At 37.9% G+C, this 26,973-nt stretch overlaps 3 protein-coding genes across 4 annotated transcripts; 1 reads left to right on the plus strand and 2 right to left on the minus strand.

Moving 5' to 3' along the window:
• Nucleotides 1-1,195: 1,195 nt before the first annotated feature.
• LOC144575206 (putative receptor protein kinase ZmPK1) lies at nt 1,196-3,616 on the minus strand. The gene has a single exon (XM_078325320.1). It carries the CDS (start codon nt 3,614-3,616, stop codon nt 1,196-1,198), a length of 2,421 nt encoding a protein of 806 aa, XP_078181446.1.
• A 2,282-nt stretch (nt 3,617-5,898) lies between these two features.
• LOC144574867 (uncharacterized) lies at nt 5,899-7,708 on the plus strand. Of its 2 annotated transcripts, none has more exons than XM_078324954.1 (5): nt 5,899-6,382; nt 6,528-6,585; nt 6,720-6,910; nt 7,052-7,109; nt 7,253-7,708. In XM_078324954.1, exons 1-5 carry the CDS (start codon nt 6,149-6,151, stop codon nt 7,267-7,269), a joined length of 558 nt encoding a protein of 185 aa, XP_078181080.1. In that variant the 5' UTR covers nt 5,899-6,148; the 3' UTR covers nt 7,270-7,708. The 2 variants fall into 2 exon arrangements, with proteins under 2 accessions (XP_078181080.1, XP_078181078.1); XM_078324952.1 differs by having other exon boundaries at nt 6,528-6,583; nt 6,715-6,910.
• A 10,859-nt stretch (nt 7,709-18,567) lies between these two features.
• LOC144575128 (putative receptor protein kinase ZmPK1) lies at nt 18,568-21,239 on the minus strand. Its single transcript, XM_078325246.1, has one exon. The coding sequence runs from the start codon at nt 21,216-21,218 to the stop codon at nt 18,774-18,776; it is 2,445 nt and encodes an 814-aa protein (XP_078181372.1). The 5' UTR covers nt 21,219-21,239; the 3' UTR covers nt 18,568-18,773.
• Nucleotides 21,240-26,973: the final 5,734 nt, after the last annotated feature.

Genomic DNA, 26,973 nt, shown 5'->3' on the forward strand with positions numbered 1-26,973 from the left:
AATGAGAAAACCTGGAGATCAGATTATTTACTGTCTACACTACATATATATTCTTGAAATCATGCAAAGGAACCTGTAGGAAACCACCATCAACACGTGTGTCACGATCTAATCGTGATTTGGGGATAGACATTGGCGGAATTGACTGGTCAACAGGTCTAATTAAAGAAAAAAGGGAATGGGGCAGGACGGTTCGCGTACGGGCAGTAATTTAATTAAACTCCGCATTCTGCAGATGGGGTCCGCAGTTAACTGGCTGACCGGAGGTGCTGAGAAGTTGAGTCACTGCAGAGAAGGCCCCACTTCGTCAGGATGGGACTGGAAGAGTGCGATTGAACTGGAGTGAAGGGGCGACTATCTGTTAAGACAGATCAATCATTTTTGCTGATCTGTCAAATGAAGTGGCGCGACGAGAGGAGTTTGAGCATTGTAGTTCATTATTTCTTGATTTTCTTCAGTCGATAGGATCTCCTAAATATAAAATCTGTCAGTGGTCTCATTTCAATATCGAATAATATTGTAATTTTTTAGTTCTATCTCAAATTTGGCTAAACGCCATTGTTGTATCAGTGAGCTTGAATATTAGGAATTAGTTTGATTGCTTGTTTTTTGTGTTCAATTCACGTGTTCTTGTGCTTCGTTGCGCTGTGCATGTCACAACACATCTGATGGATCTCCCTTTTTCTGTAAAAAGCTTGGCAGATGTTGCATGATTGATCTCTAGTAAAAAAATATTTTGGGCTGACCCTTCCAACTGGGCCCAAATAAGCTGATAAAAATACAACAAATAAAAGAAGAGTTTCTCATTCTTTAATTTTCTGGGCTCGCCATATAGATGCATTGCACATGCAATTCATTCTTGTTCTTTCAAATGGAATGCATAACAGTAATATAATTCATGGTCTTTCAGAAAAATAACATCATGCAGTTCAGTAGGCCTTTTTAATTATAAGTTACTCATCCACATATCCAGTATGATATATATTATTACCTGCCAATTATTGTATTACAAACTCTTCCTTCTTCGTTCAAAACACACACACACCACACACTCACACACAAACACAAAAACACACAATATTGCTTGCTGCTATTCTGTAATATACTCATCATATATGATACTGTTAATTAATAAGTAAATGGCAGTGTAACACCACAGATATATAAATATCAACCAGATACGTAACTCCTTAATTCATTCATCATCACAGGCTTCGAGCATACGAACAACATCAGCCATGTCAGGCCTCCTGTTCCTCTCTTCTTCTATGCAACAAAGTGCCACATTCACCATGATCAAAGCTTGGGAACGGTTAAAATTGCCGTTCAACCTAACATCTACAAAATCCTCAATCCATGATCCTTGTGTGCTCTTCAATTTGTCTTTAATAGTGCAAACAGATTGTTTAAAGTTCATGTCTGCCTCTTTTTTGCTATCCAAAATCCAATCACATATTCTTACACCGCTCAATATCTCAAGAAGGACGACACCAAAACTATAGACATCTGCTTTTCTTGTGATCGGTAGATTAGATGCCCACTCTGGAGCAATGTACCCTCTCGTCCCCTGAATTCGGGACAACTCCCGACCACACGAACTTCGGTTCAACAATTTGACCAGTCCGAAATCGGCAACCTTGGGCTCAAATTCGTCGTCAAGGAGGATATTTTCTGGTTTGACATCACAATGGATTACCCACTCAAGGCATTCATGGTGGAGATAGGCCAGACACTTTGCAACCCCTATGGCGATTTTGCACCTCCTGCTCCATCCAAGCGAGTGTTCACTCTGAGATGAATTTGTTTGGCTACTAAACAATACTTTCTCGAGAGAGCCATTCTCCACAAACTCATACACTAGGAGCTTGTGCTCACCCTCCGAACAAAAGCCCTGCATCCTCACTAGATTCATGTGGTTTATCCACCCGATGATGCTTAACTCCGTAAAAAATTCTTCATCCCCTCCACTCACACCGTGCAACTTCTTTACGGCTACTACAAGTCTCCCGGTCTCCTGATCCCCGACTATATTATAAACAATGCCCGATTCGCCCCTACCGAGTTCATCCCTAAATCTTTTAGTAGCTATTTCCATCTCTTTATAAGAGAACCTTTTGAAGAAAGAAGGCACGGCCTCATAACCCTGCTCCCTCATCTTTGGTTTCCTCTCTCTCCAAATAAACCAACATCCCGCAATGATGAAAAAAGCTTCTACCACAAACACCGAGCACACAAAGGAATACAGGTATACCCATTTTAGCTTTCCATTATTTTTCCTTTGCCCCATAGTGGAATAGTTCATATATTGGACTTCAATAGCATGACAATCAATTAGATTTTTTTCAGGAGTGGACCCTTTGGGGGCCTTAAAAGATCGAGGAACTTTCAAGTATATGGTTTGCATTGTGTTTTGAGAAAATAATCCATTGATGAGTGATATCTTCGGGTAGCACTGCCCACTTCCTTTCTTGTACCCAAAACCTTGGCAAGAACAATCATGTAAACATGTATTCTTGCAAGTGTCATATGACACTTGAGAGGTATAATTGAAATCAAAACCATAAAAATCAGTATGCCTAAGTTGGACAAATCTTACTTGATGAGCAGAATTACAAGTTACATTGAATGTTGGCTTGCAACCCTTTCTCCAGTCACTTGGATCAACAATCCCAAAGCCAATAGGACATATGCATTGAAGAGGTCGGTACATGCACAACCCATATTGGCCGCAGATTCCATGCACTTGACAAGGTTGTAAGAGAGCAACCCATGAAACTAACCAAGTTTTTATGGATTTGTTGAGGCTATAAAGACGGAGAATGCCATCGTGGTTTAGAGTTAGTCTCCTCATGACATGATCACCAAAATCTGAAGCGTAAAACTTCATATTATCACTTCCCAAAAAACAACCCTTCTCATCAAGGACCCCGATCCGACTACTGTTAGATGATGTGCGGTTATTTACCCACCACATATTGAAAGGATCTGGCCAATATATGCTGGTCACATTTGGGCTTTCGTATATGAGTTGCAAGATATTATTACTATCAAAGTAAAATTTATAGTAGCCCGAGGAGAGCATTCCTTTAGCCACATTGGAGACCAACTGGTTGTCCTTGGTGATGCGTTGACCCGGAAGGAGCGTATCGGTGGGATAATCAAAGCTTTGCCACAGGATATTGCCGCTGAGGTCGGTGATAACAAGGTTGCCATTGTCTAGGACTTGGGCCTGGTTGATCAGCTTGTTAGCTGATCCTGTATTTGCACTCCAGACCACTGTGCCATCGAAATCGAACAAGATAAGATGACCGTCATGTTGTAGGCTTACCCATGACCCTTTACCATTCACAGGTCGGTCACGGTTTGCTGTCCAAACCACAGTATTGTCGATAGTGAACCAAATTGAGAATGCGAAAGCATTGGTGCCAACAGGATAGAAGCCGCACGAGAAAGAGCTACTGGGCGAGACTAGAAGCTTTTGTGAGTCATCAATGTTGAGAGACCTGCCTGGTTTTATATTATTATAGTTGAGGTTTTTGGAAAGAGAAAGCGTAGAGGAGAAGGAGATGAGAAAATAAGAGATGAAGGTGATGAAAAGAGTACAAATTTTCATCATGTATGTTTGTATTAATTGGAATTGTAAATGTGACTAAACTATCACCGGTGTGTGTGTACATATATATATTAATTTTTTTTTTTTTTTTTTTTTTGGTATCTTTTGTATCTTTTGTATCTATCTTTTGTATCTTTTGTATCTATCTTTTGTATCTTTTGTATCTTTTGTATCTTTTGTATCTATCTTTTGTATCTTTTGTATCTTTTGTATCTATCTTTTGTATCTTTACATATATATATTAATTACTAACGCTGTCCTGTAAAGACCAAAGTGTAAGCATTAATTTACAATTAATGAATGAAAAGGAGATGGGTCGGCTGCTGGATGAAATGTAGATAGTATATTTATGTAGGATGTACATTTTTCCACGTATCACTTAATACAAGTTACGATCAAGTTTGTCAACGGAAAGCATGCACAGTGATGGCAATGAATGCAATTGACCATATAATAATTATATGATTGGTAGAACTGTTGTGTAGCAGCCGAGAAATAAATGCGGTGCAGTCTCATACTCTCAATAATCTAGCAGCCCTCACGAGATTCAACAGATGTCTTAATTAATTGTATTCCCTCATCCTCTGGCTGGACTGGATTCACATCAATTAATTCTCTCATATGAATCATCGTAGATATATAGGCCCGGCCCAGAATTGCTTAATGGGCTTTCATTTGAAAGATGCATCATAATGTATAAGCCCAAACTTATCCTCAAGGATAACATTAAGTCATTAACATTTCGTCTTCAAGCAATCAATAATTAATTATAATATAGAAATGGTCCAAGTAATAATGGAACCTACCCCCCTTAATTCAGTGCCTATTCTTCACTATCTCTGAATTTATTAAATTTTAGTATGCTTCTGCGTATAACTTTCTTAATTTTTTTTTTTCATTTAAACTTAATTATACATTTACTTTGACAACTCAACGCTCTCTAATATTTATATTAACATGTTCTATTGATCGATTTGTCCTTAATAATTAGCTGTTACCAGTTACAAGTTACAACCAATTAAGAGACTGTAGGCTGTAGCCTTGTTTAACTGAATTAAATTGCTCGCTCAATTGGATAGCAATTAACATTTAACAATCAAGAAGCTAGGTACAGCGGCACAAGCAGAGGGGCCCCAAATATGCATCTTTATTTCATATGCGCTGGAGGAAAAATGAGAATCTAACAAAGGGATAAGCATGAGGTACTTACTGATGAGAGAAAGTTGGAGAGTGATAGATAGATGCATGGATAGATAATATTCTGTTGCTTTCGTATAAACATGTGAAGCCGCACCTTACCCTCCAATTTACTTCCTATTCCCTTCCTAATAATAGAGATCAAATAAGATAAAGAGATCCTTCCAGAGATATCCATCAAGTAACAGATCTGGGTTTTTAGTACTACGTTATAGACCTTCTGCCATCTGTCCAAGTTTCTTTCTTTTTCTTACTTTGCCTTAACTTGTCGTTTTTGTTTTTATTTGGTGGCTGGTGTACGTGAGCAAAATATCTCAAATCGTCCTAAAATAGAAATAGGTAAAAAAAATTTCGATCATATTGTTTTACTATTGCTAAATTATATATGATGTAACTGATAGAGTAGATAAGAGGAGGAGAAGACAAATTATATTTGATGTAACTGACTGACTGATAAAAAAAACGACACGTACTCATGGAGTAGATTGAGGAGGAGACCACAGATGAAATCAAATCAAATCAAACAACTCAAGAGTTAAACGAAGACGTTTGCAAGTCTGTAATAATTGCCACGTGTAACCCAGTAGGGGCAACTGAAATGCCTTGCTGTCTCACTGGGACCCGCAGACTACTTATCAGTATGTTTTCATTTCAATATTTTGGCCCTTTCCTTGATCGATTCTTCGGCCATACACTCATTCATTGCTCACTTTCAAAAGCAACCAACCAGAACAGAAAATACGCATGGTTTATAATTAAATAAATAAATGGACGCGACAATTAATAGATAGATCCATGTATTGAATTGATATATGTTACCTAAATCTATGATGAGAATTTTTAATAAAATGCCCTGTAACAGTAATTAATTAAAAGTGATGTTGAAATTAGAAAAATGAGAGGGGATGTAAAATAAAAATGCTCCAACGTCCAATCCAACCACAACCGTCTTTAAAAGGTGGTGCGGAGGCGGTGCACAATTGCACATGGTGACATGGAGCATACAATTAAGGTAGACGACACACGACACGCGCGCACCAATTATATTGACACATACTTCCATCATTATTTTTCTCAAGATAAAGATAAATAAGATATGGCATATATATCCGGTACCGAGAAATTAACTCCTGCTCACGTGCTCTTCTTCTCTGCTTCTAAATTTAATTCGTCTCTTTCCAAGAAGAAGAACAGCAACTACTGGTAATTTTAAACGGCCAGTACATGCACCTTCCATTCATAGTCTCTAGCTATATAATAATAATAATATATAGCATTGAGATTACATAAATCTGGAGAGCAGAGGAGAGGAGAAGATAAGATAGAAAGAAATTAATTATGGAACGGAAGAAGCATGGTGTTGCTGGTAGAAACAAGTCAACAAGTAGTTCAAGTTCAAATTCCGATTCCAATTCAAATTCAATCTTAGAGGAATTGTTTGGTAGAAAGGAAACCAATTGTAATTATAAACCCAAGGTGAAGAGCTCTTCTTCATCAAATTCTTCTGCAGCGGGAGCTGGAGCTGGTTACTTCAGCACTGTCTTCCCCCATCCTAATCCTGATCCTTATCATGTACGTATAGTATATATACATCTCTCTATCTATTATTAATTTATTAATCAAACTTCAAATATATATGTATACACCTTAATTTACCATCACAAGAAAAAAATTACAGTATATATCCAAGCTAACTGTTCCTTAACATATTATATAGTTAGCAGGAAATGATACTTCGCATTCGGACCTGCACTGGACCCTCAACCGCCATCGTGGTATGTACTAATTACCACTGTTCTTTTCTTATTATTTTCTTAATTGCGACAAAAATATATGCATTATGTTATATTTATTCTTGTAATTCCTTGTTAATGCTTTACTCAATGCAATATGTCTGACTTGACTGTAGATGGAAAGACAAATGGAAACAGTAGCAAGAATCAATTGCCCTCATATTCTTCATATACAAAGGATGGCAAAACGGCTTATTCGACTGAGTCTGCTGAGTCATCTCATTTTGGGTCATCAGTGCATTACGGTGCGCGTGATTTTTATGCCACCTCGCCTTCAAAATATGCTCCTCCTGAACTACCTAAAACTGTAATTATACTCCATTTAGCTTAATTTATTTATTAGTGCATGTTCAAGATCAGTAATTCGTTTCTTTTCTTAATTTCAAGTATCAGCCTAATATAATGTTTTGGTCTCCTTGCATTAATTATTTTTTTCTATTAATTTCAGCATACGAATGATGACAACGACAACGACTCTGTTGCAACTAGAGGTGATTGGTGGCAAGGTAGATATCTAGCTATATGTACTAACGTTAAATTACTTAATCTGCTCAAAAATGTGTCTAGCTCACAATTCACAATTACAAATACTTCAAGCATGCTTCCCGTTCATTAATTAATTAGTTGTTGCTCGTTGTTTCTTGATCAGGATCCCTGTACTACTAACGAAATGTTAATCAGATCTTCTAACTGCTGCACGACGTGAATTGCACTGTATATTGTTTGTCAGTGCAACATTTTGATCGATAGATGTGTGAACAACATGGCTGATGGCCGGGTTGTGCTTGGCTTTTGATCTTCCTGAGTTAGACTTCTTATATTAGTGGTTTAATTTTAGGTGGTTTTGTTTTCAGGTTTTGGGTTTTGCATCGAATATGGACACCTAGGAAAATATTAGTCCTCTCTGGTACATGTAAATGTAAATCCAAGGCGAGTAATAATATATGTGGGTTGGTTAATAATGGGACTTGAGGATTTCCCCTTTGAAGCTTTAACTAAATTCTCTTTAACTTTGTGTAACCAAAATGTTGCGCATATCACGGTTCCTTCCTCATGCTGACGACCTGCCGTTTGCTTACAAACTGACACAGTCGGGAATAAAGAAGAGAGAATAGAATATGGGCCGGGCCCATTATATCAGGTTGGGTCAAAATGGGCCCAAAAATTGGACAATTAAACCCCCTCAGATCCCATCACTGGATCCTGTATTCCTGTACCTGTTCCTGTTTTGCTTACTATCGGGAAAGCAGTTTTTAATTTGGTTGTGTTGTGTTCTGTCTGTCCAAGGTTTATCTCAATTCTCAGCTGGTATATAGCAATACCTGAACACTGAACACAAATAGAGGAGAAGATGAGCGTGCAACCAATAGCAATACCATTGAGTTCTCCTGAAACCTGATCCATGAAAAATGCAGTCTTGCTTTTCACTTTGTGTGTGCTGCTAGTATCTTTAAGAGTTGTAGAACATACCAGTACTTATCATGCAATTACGTACAGCTCCTTGGCATAATCGGAGGCGACCAATCTTAACAATGTTCTGGACAAGTAATGGTTAATTTACTCTCAGTGTACTCAATTTCGATCGATATATCAGCGCTATATATAGCTGTATTCAAATTCATGATCAAATAATTATCATAATGCTCCTACCTCTTAGCTGTGTACTCAGGTCTATATAGTTTAATTACTGTTACCTTCTAGTCTATATAGTTTAAACACACCAGTCAGTAAAATTATAATTCAACGTCTCAATTCAATTCCATTAATTTTTTACAGTCAGTGAGAAACTCTCACCAACATTTTGTATTGAAATAAAAAATCAAAATCCTGTACAACGCCTCAGTACATAAACTAAAATTACATTTATAACCCCCCAGAGTTAGCTATTTACAGTGTGTATAAAATTACCAGGAGGCAGCAGTACGCAGGCTTCAGCAAAACTCATACTAAAGGTTATTGCTCCAGTGTGCTATGGTGGATACCGTTTCCCGTATGTTAAGCATCAATTGGAGACATCCATTCCAAACTCTAATGGACAGCAAGTCAAATCCTCTCCAACGATTTCAGCTGTATCCTTGCCAGAAGATCATCAACATGCCTAATTTATATTTATCTCGTGATATTCTATAGAGGGAAATTAGTAAATTGTGATTAGGGTTTTTCCATTACTTATAGCTATAAATACTCAGGATCTGTAATCACTTTGTGTAACAATTACAGATGAATAAAATTCAATTCAAAACACTATCTCTTATTTAGCGTTTATATGGTATCAGAGCCCAGCCGACATGGCTGCTGTTCCTCCTCCTTCCCCTCCTCTCAACACTGACTCTACTCAACCTATCTCTTCTACTATTCCTTCCCCAAACCCCCCATCTGGTTCTCTTATCTCCCTCAACATCCCTATTTCCACAAAATTAACCCAAACCAATTACCTAGCATGGAAATCTCAGGTTGAACCTATTCTCCATGGCCATGGCCTTCACCGCTTTCTTTCCCCACCTGCTCCCGATCCCACCTTAACTCTTGATAATCAATCGGTTCAAAATCCAGAGTACTGCCAAGACCAGCTAATCCTTGGGTGGCTTCGCGCATCACTCACTGAAAATCTTCTTGGTCAAATGGTCTCTTGCCGCTCTTCATCCGCTCTATGGACTACCCTTCAACAATCCTTTTCGGCAACATCTCGAGCTCGCCTTGCCGAACTTCGCCGTAATCTACAAACTACTGTCAAAGGCGGGTCTAACTGCACCGATTTTCTTCAGCGCCTCCGATCAATCGCCAACGAACTTGCTTTCGTCGGCCACCCCGTGTCAGATGATGATCTCATGCTTTACATCCTTGGAGGTCTTGGGGCAGAATTCAACTCCTTTGTTGTGGCAGCCACCACCAAGGACAACCTCTCACTGGCTGAACTCCAATCTATGCTACTTACCCATGAAAATCTTCTCCAAACACAGCTCGGCTTAGCATCTTCCCCTTCTGCCCTTGCTGTCTCCACTCTGCGCCCAACTCAACCACGCTCCAACTCTAATTATCGTCCCTCTGGATCTCACTCTCCCAGGCCTAGATATTTTCAACCTAATTCCAATCAAAATGGGCCTCCCAGATATTTTAATCCACCCAGGCCAAAATACTCTTCCTCACAGCCACCTCTGTTACCAACACCTCATGGGCCGAATCCAGTTAGAGCTTCTCAGCCCAGAGCTCCATTTAATTCAACGAAAACTTCTTCTGCTGCTGCCTCAATAGAGATTTGTCAAGTCTGCTTCAAAAAGGGACATACTGCTCTTAGCTGTTGGTACAGGTATGATGAGCGGTACCAAGCCTCTCCTTCTAACCCTCCTCAAGCCTTCATGGCTCAACCGAACTATCCATCTCCTACAACTGAGTGGTATCTCGACTCGGGTGCCTCCCACCACATCACAAGCGACTTAAACAATTTGTCATCCTATATTCCATATGAGGGTATGGAGTCGCTTCACATCGGTAATGGTACCGGTATGATTATTCATCACATTGGCTCATCTTCTCTAAAATTTAACTCTTGCACACTACATCTCAATGATATATTACATGTGCCCAATTTTACCAAAAACCTTCTTAGTCTCTCTAAGTTATTACTTGATAATTCACTAATCCTTGAGTTTACTTCTACTTCTTGTTTTCTTAAGGATTCCCGCACCAAGCAAACCCTCATTCAAGCTAGACTTCTACATGGCCTCTACTCTATTTCTCCTACTCCACCACCTCCTCAAGCTTATTTTGGTGCACATGTATCCGCCGACACTTGGCATGCCCGCTTAGGCCATCCCTCTACATCTACCACTCTTCATGTTTTAAATTCCAATAAATTACCTTGCACTTCTAAGTCTTTATCTATTTGTCATGATTGTAGTGTTGCTAAATGTCATAAGTTACCTTTTTCCTATAGCACCACTTCTTCTTCTTATCCTCTTGAACTTGTGCATTCGGACTTATGGGGTCCGGCTCCCATTGCTTCCACAAATGGCTTTCGTTATTATGTGGTTTTTATTGATGATTTTACACGGTTCACGTGGATTTTTTTCTTACATACTAAAGATGAATTGGTGACAATTTTTACTCGATTCAAGTCTCAAGTTGAGAACCTTCTTAACTCCAACATTAAAATTTTACGAACCGACAATGGCACCGAATACAAGCCTCTTTCTCGCCTATTCCCTCAAATCTCACATCAAACTTCTTGTCCTTACACTCCCGAGCAAAACGGTGTTGCCGAACGCAAACATCGTCATATTATCGAGTTATCTCTTGCAACCATGAACCGAGCCTCTATACCCCTTCAATTTTGGGATGAAATTTTCTCAAGCATTATATACCTCATAAATAGACTTCCCACCGCAACTCACGCATCCTCTCCTTACACCTTACTTTTTCATCAACCACCCGATTACACCACTCTTCGTATTCTTGGTTGCTTATGCTTTCCACTCACAAAACCATACAACTCACACAAACTCGAAAATCGAAGCCTACCATGTGTCTTTCTTGGTTATGGGTTGTCTCAAAAAGGTTACAAATGCTTACATATTGAGTCTAATCGCATTTTTGTCTCTAGGCATGTCACCTTTGATGAGGGGACATTTCCTTTTCAGGACAAAGTTGCCAACTCACAACAGGAGACGCCAACTGAAGCCAATTCATCCCTCTGGCTGCCTTTGCTTCCTCCCAGCGACAACTCTCAGCTGATCCGCCAAGGCCCAAATCGGGTCTGCTCTATTGGCCCTTCAATTTCCCCTGCTCGGCCCGCCTCTTCTTCGGCCCATACTCCTCCTGCCAGGCCTGCTTCTCCTTCAGCCCATTCACAGTCCCTACCTATTCGGCCCAGTAACCCAGCAGCTAATTCTCCATGCACTGGATCCCTACCCGATAACCCACCATCCTCCTTGCCTGATGACACGTCTCTTCTCAATTCTTCATCCCAACCTGTCACCTCTATCTCTACTCAAATTCCCCTTCCCACTACCTCTAAACACTCTATGATTACACGAACAAGAGACAGAACCAGAAAACCAAAACTTTTTCCTGACCATATAGCTCTAACCACCACATTAATCTCTCAAACCGATCCCTCCACTTTTACTCAAGCTCAGCCCTTTGCACATTGGCGCGATGCCATGGCTCATGAGATCGATGCTCTTGCTCGCAATAAAACCTGGACCCTTGTTCCGCCACCTTTGAATCAACACATTATTGGTTGCAAATGGGTCTACAAAACCAAACGCCACCCCGATGGTTCTCTTGATCGCCATAAAGCACGGCTTGTTGCTAAAGGGTTCAACCAACAAGAAGGCATTGATTACTTTGAAACATTTAGCCCTGTCATTCGACCCACTTCAATCCGCATTGTTCTAACTCTTGCGATATCTCATGGTTGGTCTCTTCGCCAATTAGATGTTCAAAATGCTTTTCTTCACGGTGATTTACAAGAAACAGTATACATGCATCAACCTCCCGGTTTCATAGACCCTTCTCTGCCAAATCATGTATGCCTCCTTTCTAAAGCACTTTATGGATTAAAACAATCACCACGAGCTTGGTTCCAAACTCTGAGCTCGGCTTTACTTGAGTATGGTTTCAAACCGTCCAAATATGACCCTTCACTTTTTGTTTTCAACTCTCAAGGCCGACTCATTATTTTCCTTGTCTATGTGGATGACATCATAGTAACTGGCAGTGATACCGACTCCATCTTTACCCTCATTAGTCATCTTCAAACAAGGTTTGCCATTAAGGATCTCGGCAACCTTCGATATTTTCTTGGTATTGAGGTTTTTTCTAACCCAACCGGTCTTCACCTTTGCCAATCCAAATACATACAAGATCTTCTTAGCCGTGCCCATATGAAAGATGCTAAACCTTGCCCCTCACCTATGGCTCCCAACCTATCTCTTTCCAAACATGATGGTGAACCTATAGATGATCCTCATCTCTACCGATCGATTGTCGGTGCTCTTCAATACGCCACTATCACTCGTCCTGACATTGCATTCGCCGTCAACAAAGTGTCCCAATTCATGCATACCCCTTCTACCTCACATTGGTTGGCCGTTAAAAGAATTTTAAGGTACCTAAAGGGCACTCCAGACTTCGGTCTCTCCCTTACACCATCGCCAAATCTTACCTTGCATGCTTACTGTGACGCCGATTGGGCCGGCTGTCCAGATGATCGGCGCTCTACTACTGGTTTTTGCATCTATTTAGGATCCAATCTCATCTCATGGAGTTCCAAGAAACAACCTACTGTCTCGAGATCAAGCACGGAAGCCGAATATCGAAGTCTAGCAAACACGAGTGCAGAGCTCATTTGGGTACAATATATCTTGGCCGAACTCCAAGTGTCAATGCCATCTCCTCCCATTTTATGGTGTGACAATATTGGTGCTACTTTTCTAGCATCCAATCCAATGTTTCACGCCCGAACTAAGCATGTGGAATTGGATTATCATTTTGTTCGTGAAAGAATTGCTTCTTCTCAACTGCAAATTCAATTCATTTGCTCAAAGGATCAAATTGGTGATGTCATGACCAAACCTCTCTCCACCCCTCGTTTTCTTCTTCTTCGGGACAAGCTGACTCTAGCTACTGCCCCATCAGCTTGCGAGGGGGCTGTTAAGCATCAATTGGAGACATCCATTCCAAACTCTAATGGACAGCAAGTCAAATCCTCTCCAACGATTTCAGCTGTATCCTTGCCAGAAGATCATCAACATGCCTAATTTATATTTATCTCGTGATATTCTATAGAGGGAAATTAGTAAATTGTGATTAGGGTTTTTCCATTACTTATAGCTATAAATACTCAGGATCTGTAATCACTTTGTGTAACAATTACAGATGAATAAAATTCAATTCAAAACACTATCTCTTATTTAGCGTTTATACCGTACCAATTGTGCTACCAATTTACAATTCAATTCCATTAATTATTCAAAGAAAATGATAAGGCTTAAGAACTTCTATAAAAGAAAAGTGTCAACAGTCTTTATCTTTATCTTTACTTCTTATAAAACCACGCTAAAATAAAGGGAACTGAAGAATCTATCTGTCCACAAAAGATCTCAGCTTCACATTCAATAAATCTCAACTATTGATCACTATTTAATCTTATGCAGAACCGATCCCACTGTTGTAACACTAAACAATTTCTCACTCAGGACCAACCCCAATGCTGTAGAACTAAACTGTAACATATTCATTGTTATGTATTTTCTTCCTTCGAATGTTTGTATAACCAATAGCTCTAAATGAGAAGCCACAATGTTTCACTGAGCTATAAGAAAAGAAAGATTAAAATTCGATTAACTAAGAGAAAAATATTGCATCAATAGGTAAAGAAAACAACAAAATGAAGGTGCTAATGTTGGAATTTCGGGTAGGTTATAGTGCAACAATTTGAAACAGTTCAAGATTTGTTCACTACCCGAAAACCAGAATCCAAGTATAAAACTAATTCTAGGATTAAAACAGAGTTTACCACTAGACGCGCAGCGGACACTTCAAGTCTAGCAGTAGCCTTCTTTTCTTTTCCTTCGTGTCTCCTTTCCTTCGTGTCAGATCCACGCAACAGCCTAGCAGTCACGCCTCTATCAGTATCCACACGAACAAGTTGATAAACTTCTGTAATTCGATATACTAGTATCGAATTAACAGCCCCTCTTTTATCTGTCTCTCTTTCTGTTTTTCCGAAAATCTGAATGATAATGACCAACCGAATTCTGAACAGATCACAGCATATTTATAAATTATATGCACCAGTTCGTTTGAGCCTATTCATGGCATCAATTCGTTGAACCCTTTCAGAAGACTTATCCATTTCAGATCAGATTAGAATATCAGAAATTCGGACCTAGCCCAATAAAGAGTTGATCCATATTAATTATTAATATGGCCCATAAATATTCTGGCCTATAGTACATTTCTAACAGCTAAAGTTGTCTCCTATAGTAAAAATATACTTTTTTAACTCTTAGAGTTGGAAGAAAGTAAACTTACTTCTCCTTTGTATGATGAATAAACTAATGGCAGTCAGAAGTCTTGATTTGGAAGGAAATAAGATTTTTTTTGGAAAAAATACTTGGAACATAATCATATATGCATCAACATTGATAAATTAATATGTGTGATAATCAGTGTGATATTTTAATAATATTTAGAATTACATTCTTTTATTACCTGTGTGTGGCAATCAGTATGATGAGTCAATAAAATGTGTTTCGTGATGTCTGTCACACTCTTGACAACATAACAAGTAATTTATCAACGAATCATAAACCAATAGTAGAAATTTATCAATGAATCATAAACGAATCACAAATGAATCATAAACCAATAGTAAGTAATTTATTAATGAATCAATCAAGTTCTAATGATGCTGCTTCCACTACTAGAATTCTGACTTGTTGCATCGGCTTACCCATGCTACAACCCTCATTGCAACTACTCAATTTTCAACTTGTTGCATGGGTTATCCATGCAACAACTCCCAAAATTGTCAGTTGTATGGGTTACCCATGCAACAAGCCCAAAAAAATACCGTTGCAACAACCCCCGTTGCAACTACTCAATTTTCGACTTGTTGCATGGGTAAGCCCATGCAACAAGTCAGAGTATCCATGCAACAAGTCATTTGTTACATGGACACTACTTACCCATGCAACAAATATTTTTACCCATGGAATAAACCCAGATTCTAGTATTGTTCACGCACTGTTTTTATTTTTTTTTGGAAACCATGTACTATTTTGGGAAGTTTTGAGATTTGATTGATTTATATTATCTTTAACAGGGTTATGGTTATATTTCTGTCATTTGATGTATTCTTTGCTATATTTTGTGTGGCACTGGCATCAGTGGTGTAGTTAAGATTTGACTCAGGGGTGGGCAAAAATCGGATTCAGATATTTTTTTTGAACGGGTTCGAATTCGAATCGCTTCGATAATTCTCTTCCCTTCTCCGCCCACCTACCAAATTGCATCTCTGCCTATTGAATCGATTGTAATTTTTACTAAATTACTAATTGATACCAAAACTACTAAAACAATTACTTGTAATTTCTAAAACAATTGGTATTAATTGAGCGGTGGAGAATCGCTACTCCGAATTGAACCAAGATTTAAAAATACCTTTCTTTCCTAATTAGATTAAACCACTCACAAACTATCTCTGAAGTCTGAACTGTCAATCGCTACTCCGAATTGAATCCAGAGATAGGCAGAATCAAATCCAGAGGTAGGCAGAATCAAATCCAGGAGTAGACAAGACCCATTGAAGAACATAATAAAAAATATAAAAAATCCAGGGCTGCCTACCCCTGGGGCACTGTGGCTCCGCTATTGACTGGCATGCTTATTGGAATTGCCCTCTGTTGTTGTCTGCCTTGTGTTATCGTCCTTCTTTATGCTTTTGCTGGCCAGGTAGGAAATTTTCTCCAGTTTCTTCCAGTTTCTTGAAAAAAGAAATATCTCCCTCTACCACTTAGTTTCTTTTGTATTATTAAATTTTGTAATTTTTTAAATAATTGCAAGAGTAGAGTATTAAATTTTCCCATAAATTATAACTATTAGGTTTTGATGTACCAATAACAGGCTAATTAATTTCAAGGGTTACAATTTGATATATACGTGTGAAAGATTTTCACATTATTTTTTTCTCCTTTTGTTTTGATCTCAACTTTGTTTTGGGTTATCGCAGGTTAATTTATACAGAACCGACTAATTTAGGTGTGTTGAATTCTTCACCTACTTAATTATCTGGTAAATAAAGATTTAAATTTTACAATGTTATACATCAATGCATTGCTCACAAGGAATATTATGTGTGTATATATTAAAGAACTCTTATAGAACATTTTGCACATTTCAAGAAATGCTCTCTTCTCTATCGTGTGCATTGCTATCTTTGGATAATTCCTTTGAAGGTGAGAGTTAACTTGAATCAGTCATTGCGAACGGTACTTCTCCTTCCCTTTTATTTCTTCCCATATTATTTCCTTTAATGCTTCATCGTTGTTTGTTTGTTTATTTTGGGCTTAGGGTATTTTCGTGCTCTTTTCTCACACGTTTTGAATTAGGGTTTTGTCGAGTGTCCTTTTAGTTTGGATTTAGTCTTGAAAAAAAATTTCGGATCCAAAAAGTTTTGGCAATAATTGCTTAGAGTAATGGGGGTTTTAGCTTCTAACTATGTAACTTTTAAAATTATAAACTGTTTAATTTGATTTTCGGAGGGCACTTAAAAATTAGGGTTTGGTTCATTTCTCTCTTGTTTTCCCCGACTTATGAATTACAATAGTCAAATTAAAGATATATATTATGCTCCATACAATTTCATTGGCTAATTTATAACTTATCATGGTAGCTATACATTCTGCTCCATACAATTTATATTGCAAATATAAAGATATAGATTGGTAGTTACTGGAACAAAAAAATTGAATAAAAGTAATATTCGTATTTATAGGGTAATTTTGATAAATTTGGCATTTCATTATTGTCAGTACCTGTGTTCTTACATTTTGCATCTTCTGTGTCATTTGAAGATATAAAAATATGTTGGATGTTTCTTTTCTTAATTCTTATATTTTGCATCTTCTATTTCATCCATCCCTCTAAATTTTGAGTTTTTTTCTTATTTTTGTAAACTTTACTGATTTCACAAGAAAAGGCAGGATTATTGATGACATAAGCCTACTAACTGAATTGACATCCTTGTGAGTTCACTAAATTTGTTTGGAATTTCTTTCGTTAGACACAAGTGCAATTTGAGGGGAAGATGCAACACTGTAATAATGTTTAAATATGTATTTGGTGATACTTTAGAAATCAGTGTCTATACTGAGAACGATTTGGGAATATTTACTCCCATTTCATGCTAAAACTATATATAGGTCCTGAAGGTCAACATATATAGATGTTGTTTTTAGATAAATGTTTTGTAACATAACCTATGTAACATTTCATTAATCAATTAAACAATCAAATAGAGGCTTGATCTCTTTTCTATTAAAATATATATATAGGAATATGCTAGCATGCTATGCATAGCATAAAGCCTCTCCATGCAACGCCTTGGATTTTGACTTTTCAAGATCCTAACGGTCGATCCGAACCGTTCATCTTGTTCTCCATATTAATATGTGTTTGGGGACCAAATTTTACATTTTTTGGAATTTTTTTACTATTTCTTTAGATTTATTGAAAATCGCTGTTTTTTTATGATTCAGATTTGCTGAAAACAGCGATTTTCAATAAATCTAAATAAATAGTAAAACAATTCCAAAAAATGTAAAATTTGGTCTTCAAACACATTAATATGGAGAACAAGATGAACGATTTGGATTGACAGTTAGGATTTTGAAAAGTCGAAATCCAAGGCGTTGCATGGAGGGGCTCTATGCTATGCATAGCATGCTAGCATATTCCTATATATATATGAATATATTCAGAAAAAAATAAATAAATAGGTGCTGAAGATTAATATTTCTATTATTGGTTTCTTTTTTGTTAGTGCTACTGTTTTTGCTTGTAAGCACGTGATGCAATTTGTTTTATTTTTCTCAAAAAAAAAATTATTTTAAAGAAAGTGATCAAATCAGTATTTCGATATCCGTTGCAACACACGGGCACTTGACTAGTTTGTACAAAGATATAAAGACAGAGATAGAGAAAATAAAAAGAAGGGAGTTTAGTGAGATGCAAGGAGCCGGCAATGGAGACAAAGACAACTGTTAAAATTGTCAAAAATATGAAGATAAATAAAGACTAATGCAAGATAAGGCTCCATTTTAAAAAATAGTTTACATCATTTTTGTAAACAATAACTATAAGTTGAAGTCAATCGAGGATCTCTGTCATTGGTACTATAACTGGTACCAGTAATGGTACTGTTACTGGTACTGGTAATAACTAACATAACAAGAATAATGTAGGAATCCGATAATCACCAAAATGTCATTCAAAAATTTTATCACCAAGGATACTAGCGTCACACCAGACACAGACACATAAACTATATCCATAACTCCTTTCAAAATTACAAAAGACCTAACATATATAACATCATAATTAATTATTAGCACAGCACACCACAATAAAAGAGCTTGCTAAGAGTTAATATTAATTAACTCCCTTCACTGATTCAGCATTTCAGCGTCACAGTCACATGCTTGGAGCATATGAACCACATCTGCCATGTGGGGCCTCCTGTTCCTCTCTTCTTCCACGCAACAAAGCGCCACGTTGAGCATGATCAGAGCTTGCGAACGGTTAAAATCTCCATTCAACCTCACATCTATAAATTCATCAATCCATGATCCTTGTTTGCTGTTCAAGTACTTGTCTTTAAGAATGCTGGTGGATCGTCTAAAAACCATCTCTGCCTCTTCTTTGTTATCCAAAACCCAATCTGATATTCTTACCCCGCTCAATATTTCAAGAAGAACAACCCCAAAACTGTACACGTCGGCTTTGCCTGTGATCGGCAGATTGGAGGCCCACTCAGGGGCAATGTATCCTCTCGTCCCCTGAATCCGGGACAACTCTCGACCGCACGAACTTCGGTTCAATAATTTGACCAGTCCGAAATCAGTGATCTTGGGCTCAAATTCGTCATCAAGAAGGATATTTTCTGGTTTGACGTCACAATGGATTACCCATTCGAGACAGTCGTGGTGGAGGTAGGCGAGCCCCTTTGCAACCCCCACTGCGATTTTGCATCTTCTGCTCCATCCGAGCAAGTACGCACCCTGAGATGAGTTCATTTGACTACTAAACAAGGCCCTGTCTAGAGAGCTATTCTCCACAAACTCATATACTAGGAGTCTATGCGCAGTACCCTCTGAACAGAACCCCAACATCCTCACTAGATTCATGTGGTTTATCCGCCCGATGATGCTTAACTCCGCAAAAAATTCTTCATCTCCTCCACTCACACCGTGCAACTTCTTTACGGCTACTACAAGCCTGTCAGTTTCCTCCCCCACTATACCCTTATAAACAATGCCCGATCCACCCTGACCGAGTTCATCCCTGAATTTGTTAGTGGCCTTTTCCAACTCTTTGTAACTGAATCTTCTAAAACAACTAGGCGCTGCCTCGTAACTTTGTTCCCCTGGCTCTACTTTTCTCTCTCTCCACATAAACCACCATCCTACAAAGATAAAAATTGTTTCTACCAAAAACACTGAGCACGCAAAAGAATATAGGTATACCCATTTTAGCTTTCCATTCTTTTTCCTTTGCTCCATATCGGTATAGTTCATGAATTGGACATTACTGACATGACAATCATGTAGGTTCTTTTTGCGAGGTGACACTTTCGGGACCTTAAAAGATCGAGAAACTTTCCAGTATATGGTTTGCATTGTATTTTGAGAAAATCTCCCATTCATGAGTGAAATTTTCGGGTAGCACTCCCCGCTTCCTTTCTTGTACCCAAAAGCTTGGCAGGAGCAATCATTTAAACAAATCTTCTTGCAAGTTTCATAGGACAGCATAGCAGTATAATTGAAATCAAAACCCCAGAAATCAGTATGCGTATGTTGAATAAATCTTACTTGATGAGCAGAATTGCAAGTTACATTGAATGTCGGCTTGCAACCCTTTCTCCAGTCATTTGGATCAAGAATTTCAAAGCCAAGAGGACATACACATCGAAGCGGTCGGTACATGCAAAGACCATATTGGCCACAGATTCCATGCACTTCACAAGGTTGCAAGAGAGCAACCCATGAAATTGACCAAGTTTTTGTTAAATTGTTGAGGCTATAAAGGCGGAGAATGCCATCATGGTCTAGAGTTAGTCTCCTCATGACATGATCACCAAAATCCGAAGCATTGAACCTCAGATTATCACTTCCCACAAAATAACCCATCTCATCGAGGACTCCGATGCGGCTACTGTTATATGCAGTGCGGTTATTGTCCCACCATATTTTGGAAGGATCTGGCCAATATACACTGGTCATATTTGGGCTTTCATATATGAGTTGCAAGATATTATTGCTATCAAAGTAAAATTTGTTGTAGCCAGAGGAGAGCACCCCTTTAGCCACACTGGAGACCAACTGGTTATCCTTAGTGATGCGTTGACCGGGAAGGAGTGTATCGGTGGGATGATCAAAACTTTGCCACACAATGTTGCCGCTGAGGTCGGTGACTACAAGGTTGCCGTTGTCTAAGAGTTGGGCCTGGTTTATTTTTTTAGTTGGTTGTGAATCTGAGCTCCAGACAACTGTGCCATCATAATCAAATAACACAAGACAACCGTCATGCCGTAGGCTGACCCGTGATCCTTTGCCATTCACAGGTCGGTCACGGTTTGCTGTCCAAGCAACAGTTTTATTGTCGATGGAGAACCAAATTGAGAAAGAAAAGGCATTGAGGCCAACAGGATAGAAGCCGCAAGAGAAAGAACCGCTAGGCGAGACTAGAAGGTTTTGCGAATCATGAACGTAGAGTGACCAGCCGGGCTTTATATGCTGGTAATTGAGATTTGTAGAAAGAGCAAGCGGATGGGAGGAGGAGGAGAGGAGAAAATAAGAAATGAAGGTGATGGAAAGAGAAGGAATTTTCATCTTGTATGTTTTGTTTGTGTATTGATTGGATGCATGGGTTTCTATTTATCTATCTAACTAGGTATATGATATACATACAACTGAAATAGCGTACTGTTGAAGTTAGATGAAATGTCATTGTCCGGCCCATTCAACAAGCAACAATAATTGGTTTAATTTATTGACTATGAGTCAACAGCTATCTTACCGGCCTGGTCACTTAGCTTCCCTTAGACCGCGGCATCAGGACCAGCGACCAGACCACAAAAATAGGGCGCCACAATTAATTGAACTTATAATTACTTGCCGTCTAATTTGAGTTGCTATATATATATATATATATATAGGATTTGGCTAATATGCTATGGGTAGCTAAGAGGCCTCTCGTGCTACAGCTCAATATTTGACTTTTCAAAATCCTAATGGTCGATCCGAACTGTTCGTCTTGTTATCCATATTAATATGTGTTTGGAGACCAAATTTTACATTTTTTGGAAATTTTTTACTATTTTTCTAGATTTATTGAATATCGCTGTTTTTTATGGTCCAGATTTGTCTGAAAAACAGCGATTTTCAATAAATCTAAAAAAATAGTAAAATTTTTTCAAAAAATGTAAAATTTGGTCTCCAAACACATATTAATATGGAGAACAAGATGAACGGTTCGGATCGACCGTTAGAATTTTGAAAAATCGAATATTGAGCCGTAGCATGGGAGGCCTCTTAGCTACCCATAGCACCGTAGCCAAGTCCTATATATATATATTAATTACCAACGCTGTAGCGTGGTACTATGAATAGAGAGCAAGCATCATGGCGTCAATGCACTGCAAGTGCTAATTAATGAAATGAAAAGGAAGCACCGAACCAGTAAGTAATATATATAGTACGTATGTGTAGGATGTACATTTTTTTCATATGATTTTTATAATTAGGGCATCAGGAAATGGATAGATCAATGCACCGGTTCAAGGTTAGATGAACTTGGTCCATTTCTTGCTTGTGAACCGCTATACTACAATGATTTTCTTATTTTTATCTTGATTCTATAAATTATATACTACAAAACAGTATAATTGTATTTAACTCCTTTTCAGCAATAAAATGGGCTTTTATACCTCTTTTAAAAAAAAAAACAAAACAAAACAGTATAATGTTTCATTCCAAATGATTATGATCTGAATTTTTTTTAAAATTATGCATTATTTGTTATAAATGATGTTTAATCCAAATGATTTTCAATCCAGTACGGATTTTTGATGAACTTATGCATCTATTTTTTTGATGAAATTATGCATTATTTTGTATCAAATTTTTTTATAATTTCCAGTGGAAGTTTTGCACAGTGAAATATTTAATAGTAATAAAATTTATAGAATTAAAAGATGATTGTGAAACTTAGTGATCTTTCGATTTTAATCTATATATATTGTTATTATTAAATTATTTCACAGTTGTTGCAAAACTTGAAGTGTTGTGCTAGGTATTAAATAATTTCTATGAAATTTGGGCCATGAAAATTCAGTATGTCCTGGAAGAACAAGAGGTTCTTTCGGTCCTGGATCATATTTTAATCGAACCAGAAAAAGGTACAACTGAAAAGCACATTGTTGATAGTGTTGCATATGAGTCCTGTAAAAAGAAGAACTTCAATGCTCGCATTACATTGCTGAGCAGTATGGACAATGATGTGATGCATGAGTTTAGGCAATATGAGATTGCAAAAGAGATATGGCTTGCTTTGAAGCAGAAGTTCGGTGACTATGCTCGTGAATACAAAGAGCCCCGCAAGGTACAAATTATATAAAAACTTTCATATTTTTCATATGTTTCCAGTTCTGTTTTTATTGCTGATTCTCATCATTTGTGGACTGTAGACTCAGGGGCAACAAACCATGTAGCCAAAGACCGTGACTTGTTTGTGGATTTTCGTCGAATTCCGCAAGGTTCAAAATGGCTCTATGTAGGAAACAACTCTCGTGTACCAGTCAAGGGTATAGGCACATGCAAGTTGGATATGCGTGATGGTCAAACCCTCATCTTACATGATGTTCTCTTTGCATCTGACATTCGACAAAATCTTGTATCTGTAGTTGTTCTTCTTAGATTTGAATTTACTTTGAACATGTGTGGCACTAGTATTAAGTTGTATCTAGATGATGTGTGTTATGGTTATGGATATGTATCGAATGGTTTTATTATTCTGGATGTTATTAATATAATGACTTCTTCTAATACCCATTTTTATTTAATTACATCATATGTTGATGAAAATGTTAATGTGAATGTATGGCATATGAGATTAGGCCATATTGGACAGCAACGAATGGATAGATTAGCCAAGGCAGGCATGTTATGCCAGATTGAAAGGGTTAGTCTACCAACATGTGAAAATTGTTTAAAAGGAAAAATGGCAAGAAAACCATTTGGAACAGGAACCAGATCTGAATTTCCGTTGCAATTAATTCATTCAGACATTTATGGACCAATGAATGTGAGGGCACGACATGGAGGTAGATACTTTATCACCTTCATTGACAATTATACGCGATATGGTCACGTCTATTTGATCTCTCATAAATCTAAAGCTCTTGCATGTTTCATGAAATTTATAACCTTATGTGAAAATCAATTAGACAGAAAGGTTAAGGCCTTAAGAACAGATCGCGGTCGCAAATATTTGTCTGATGAGTTCAAACAAATGTGCGAAGAAAAAGGAATACTAAGGCAACTAACCATACCATATACTCCATAGCAAAACGGAGTGGCCGAAAGAAGAAATCAGAATCTTTTGGAAATGGTTAGGTCAATGGTGGCTCAAGCAAATCTGCCAATCAATTTTTGGGGTGATGCATTATTGACTGTTGCCTATATTCTAAATCGTCTACCCTCTAAATCTATTTCTTCAACTCCTTACGAACTTTGGACTAATAGAAAATCAGATCTTAGTAATCTGAGACCTTGGGGATGTGCTGCCTTTGTTCATGATTCGTCTCATCAACATGGTAAATTGGGTCCACGAGGTAAAAAGAGTATATTTATACGATACTCCAAACATTCCAAAGGTTATGTGTTCATTGGTGAACAATCGAGTGGGAGTATAACAGAATTTGAGTCCCGAGATGTCATTTTCTTGGAAAATAAATTTTCAAGAAAGGGTGAGATAGGTCAGGAATTTTCTCTATATGAAGTAGAGGAGCAAGATGATTGGATTGTTACAAATCGTTTGGTGCATATTCCTGAATCTCCAACAGTATCTCATCCAAGTGGGAGCAAGTCAGTAGATGATGCTGAGCCAAGTTCAGCACAATCACAAATTAGGCATAGCAATCGTGCTAGAGTTCCTAAATGTCATTTTCAATAGAAAATGAATCTTACATGATTGTCATGCAAGATGAAGAAGAGCCAAGAAATATTCGAGAGGCTCTCACTTGTCATGCTAAAGAGAAATGGATAAAAGCAATAGAAGAAGAAATGGAGTCAATGAGATCAAATAATTTTTGAGAATTAGTTAATCTCCCTGAAGGACGCAAGGCAATTGGGAACAAATGGGTTCTCAAGATTAAGCGTCTAGCTGACGGCTCGATTGAGAGGTATAAGGCACGTCTTGTTGCTAAGGGGTATACACAGCAAGAAGGGATAGACTATGAAGAGACTTTCTCTCATGTTGTAAGATTTACTTCCATACGATTGATACTAGCTATCGTTGCCAGTTTAGATTTGGAATTGCATCAAATGGATGTTAAAACTGCATTTCTAAATGACAATCTGGAAGAAGAGATGTATATGGAACAACCTGTCAGTTTTGTTGCCGAAAAACAAGAGCACAAAGTGTGCAAATTGTTGAGATCCATTTATGGTCTCAAGCAATCTTCCAGACAATGGTACATTCGGTTTCATCAAGCAATCATATTATTTGATTTCGAAATGATTGATGAAGACCACTTTGTGTATGTCAAAAGATCCAAAGAAAAATTTGTGATTCTATCGCTTTATGTGGATGACATACTGTTGGCTAGTAACAATAAAGAGTATGTACAAATCATTAAAGAATGGTTATCCTCCAATTTTGATATGAAGGATATGGGTGAAGCAGCATACATTCTTAGAGTGAAAATTGAAAGAGATCGTTCTAAGAAGATGTTAGCTCTATCGTAAGAGCATTACATCAAGAAAGTACTTGAAAAATTCCATATGCAAGACTGTAAACCCATTGATACTCTTATAGCAAAAGGCGAAGGTCTTAGTTTAAGAATGTATCCAAAGACTCCAGATGAAAAAGCACAAATGGAAAAAGTTCCTTACTCAAGTGTTGTTGGTAGCCTCATGTATGCTATGATGTGTACTAGGCCGGATATCAGTTTCGTCGTTGGGATGGTGAGTAGATATCAAGCCAATCCAGGACAGTCACATTGGAAAGCAGTAAAAAGAATACTTAGATATCTTAAAGGTACTTGTTCGCACAGAATATATGCTACAAAGTTTCGGTATAGCAAGTTATATCTTTTAAACCTTTGTTATACTCTGTCAAATCAGATAGCAAGTGTACTATCCTATTGATGAGTATGCTCAGGTATCGATCCACAGGGACGGAAGAAAACGACCGGACTTATCCTAAAATCACTTAAGATTCTAGAAGTGAGAGAAATTGGTTTTGGTTTAGTTCTAACAATTCTACTGATTTATGACAAGTTTAAAAGACAATAAAAGAGAATTAAAGTTGTTTTCAATTGATAAAAAGGCGTTTCCAGGGTTCAAATTTAATTTCTGTTCAGCCCTGAGGCATACGGCCCGTACAGATTCCCGTACGGTCCGTATGGGACCCCAAGTTGATGTTGCAGCTACTGTTTTCTGTGTTGATACTAATGTTTAGGGTTTCTATCGACCAGATCTAGATACCTAACCTCAACTTTCGCATTTTGGCCTAGTACCTGATTACCGGACTCAAATACTTCCCTCTTAGATGCGTTAAACCTCAACTTTCGCATTTTGGCCTAATTTATCTAAGTTACTTGTCGGTTTACTAAAAGTATCCAAGGACTTTCGCCTCAAGGAAAGTTTCACCTTTCGGGTACTCCTTGGTTTCACCCTACTTCATATACTTTATTCGGTTGGATTAAATGTCATAGACTTGGCTCCTAACACTTAGATGTGCGCATTCATCTAACGGGATGACTAATCAATTCAAGCAAGCACAAATAAAGCAATCAAAATACTACTCAACAAGGTAAAAACAAAGCATTCAACACAAAATCCAAGTAGCATGCAAACAAAGCCAAACTAGAAACTACATCTTAGCCCTAGAAACAAAGTAAATTAGCTACTCATGTTCACAAGATAACACAAATAACAAGAAATGAAAGAGTTCATGACAAAACATTGGAAAATCCGAAGATCCGTTGCAAACTCGCGTTCTTCACCTCTCTTCCTCTTTTCCTTCTTGTCTCCCCTCTCTAGGAAAGATTGTTTATATTCAATCACCCAATCCCCCCTTTTTCTGCTGTGGAATATCTCCTTTAATGCCTCAGATCACGCCCCAAAAAGCTTTCTTTTCGGCCTCCCTAAATTATGCTCATTTCATATTCCAGCTCGATTTTCTGAATTAGCGTCGTACGGTCCGTACGGGATCCGGTACGGACCGTATGCCTGTGCTTTGACTCGGAGACTTTGTGCCTCTGTTGTGAAACCTTCTGTGTGGTTGGACAGATCTTGTACGGTCCGTACAAAATGTCATACAGACCGTATGAAAAGTAGTCAGATCCAGTTTTTCCTCATT

Source organism: Carex rostrata, chromosome 23 (genome assembly GCF_964058835.1).
Source record: "Carex rostrata chromosome 23, lpCarRost1.2, whole genome shotgun sequence".
Lineage (NCBI taxonomy): Eukaryota > Viridiplantae > Streptophyta > Magnoliopsida > Poales > Cyperaceae > Carex > Carex rostrata.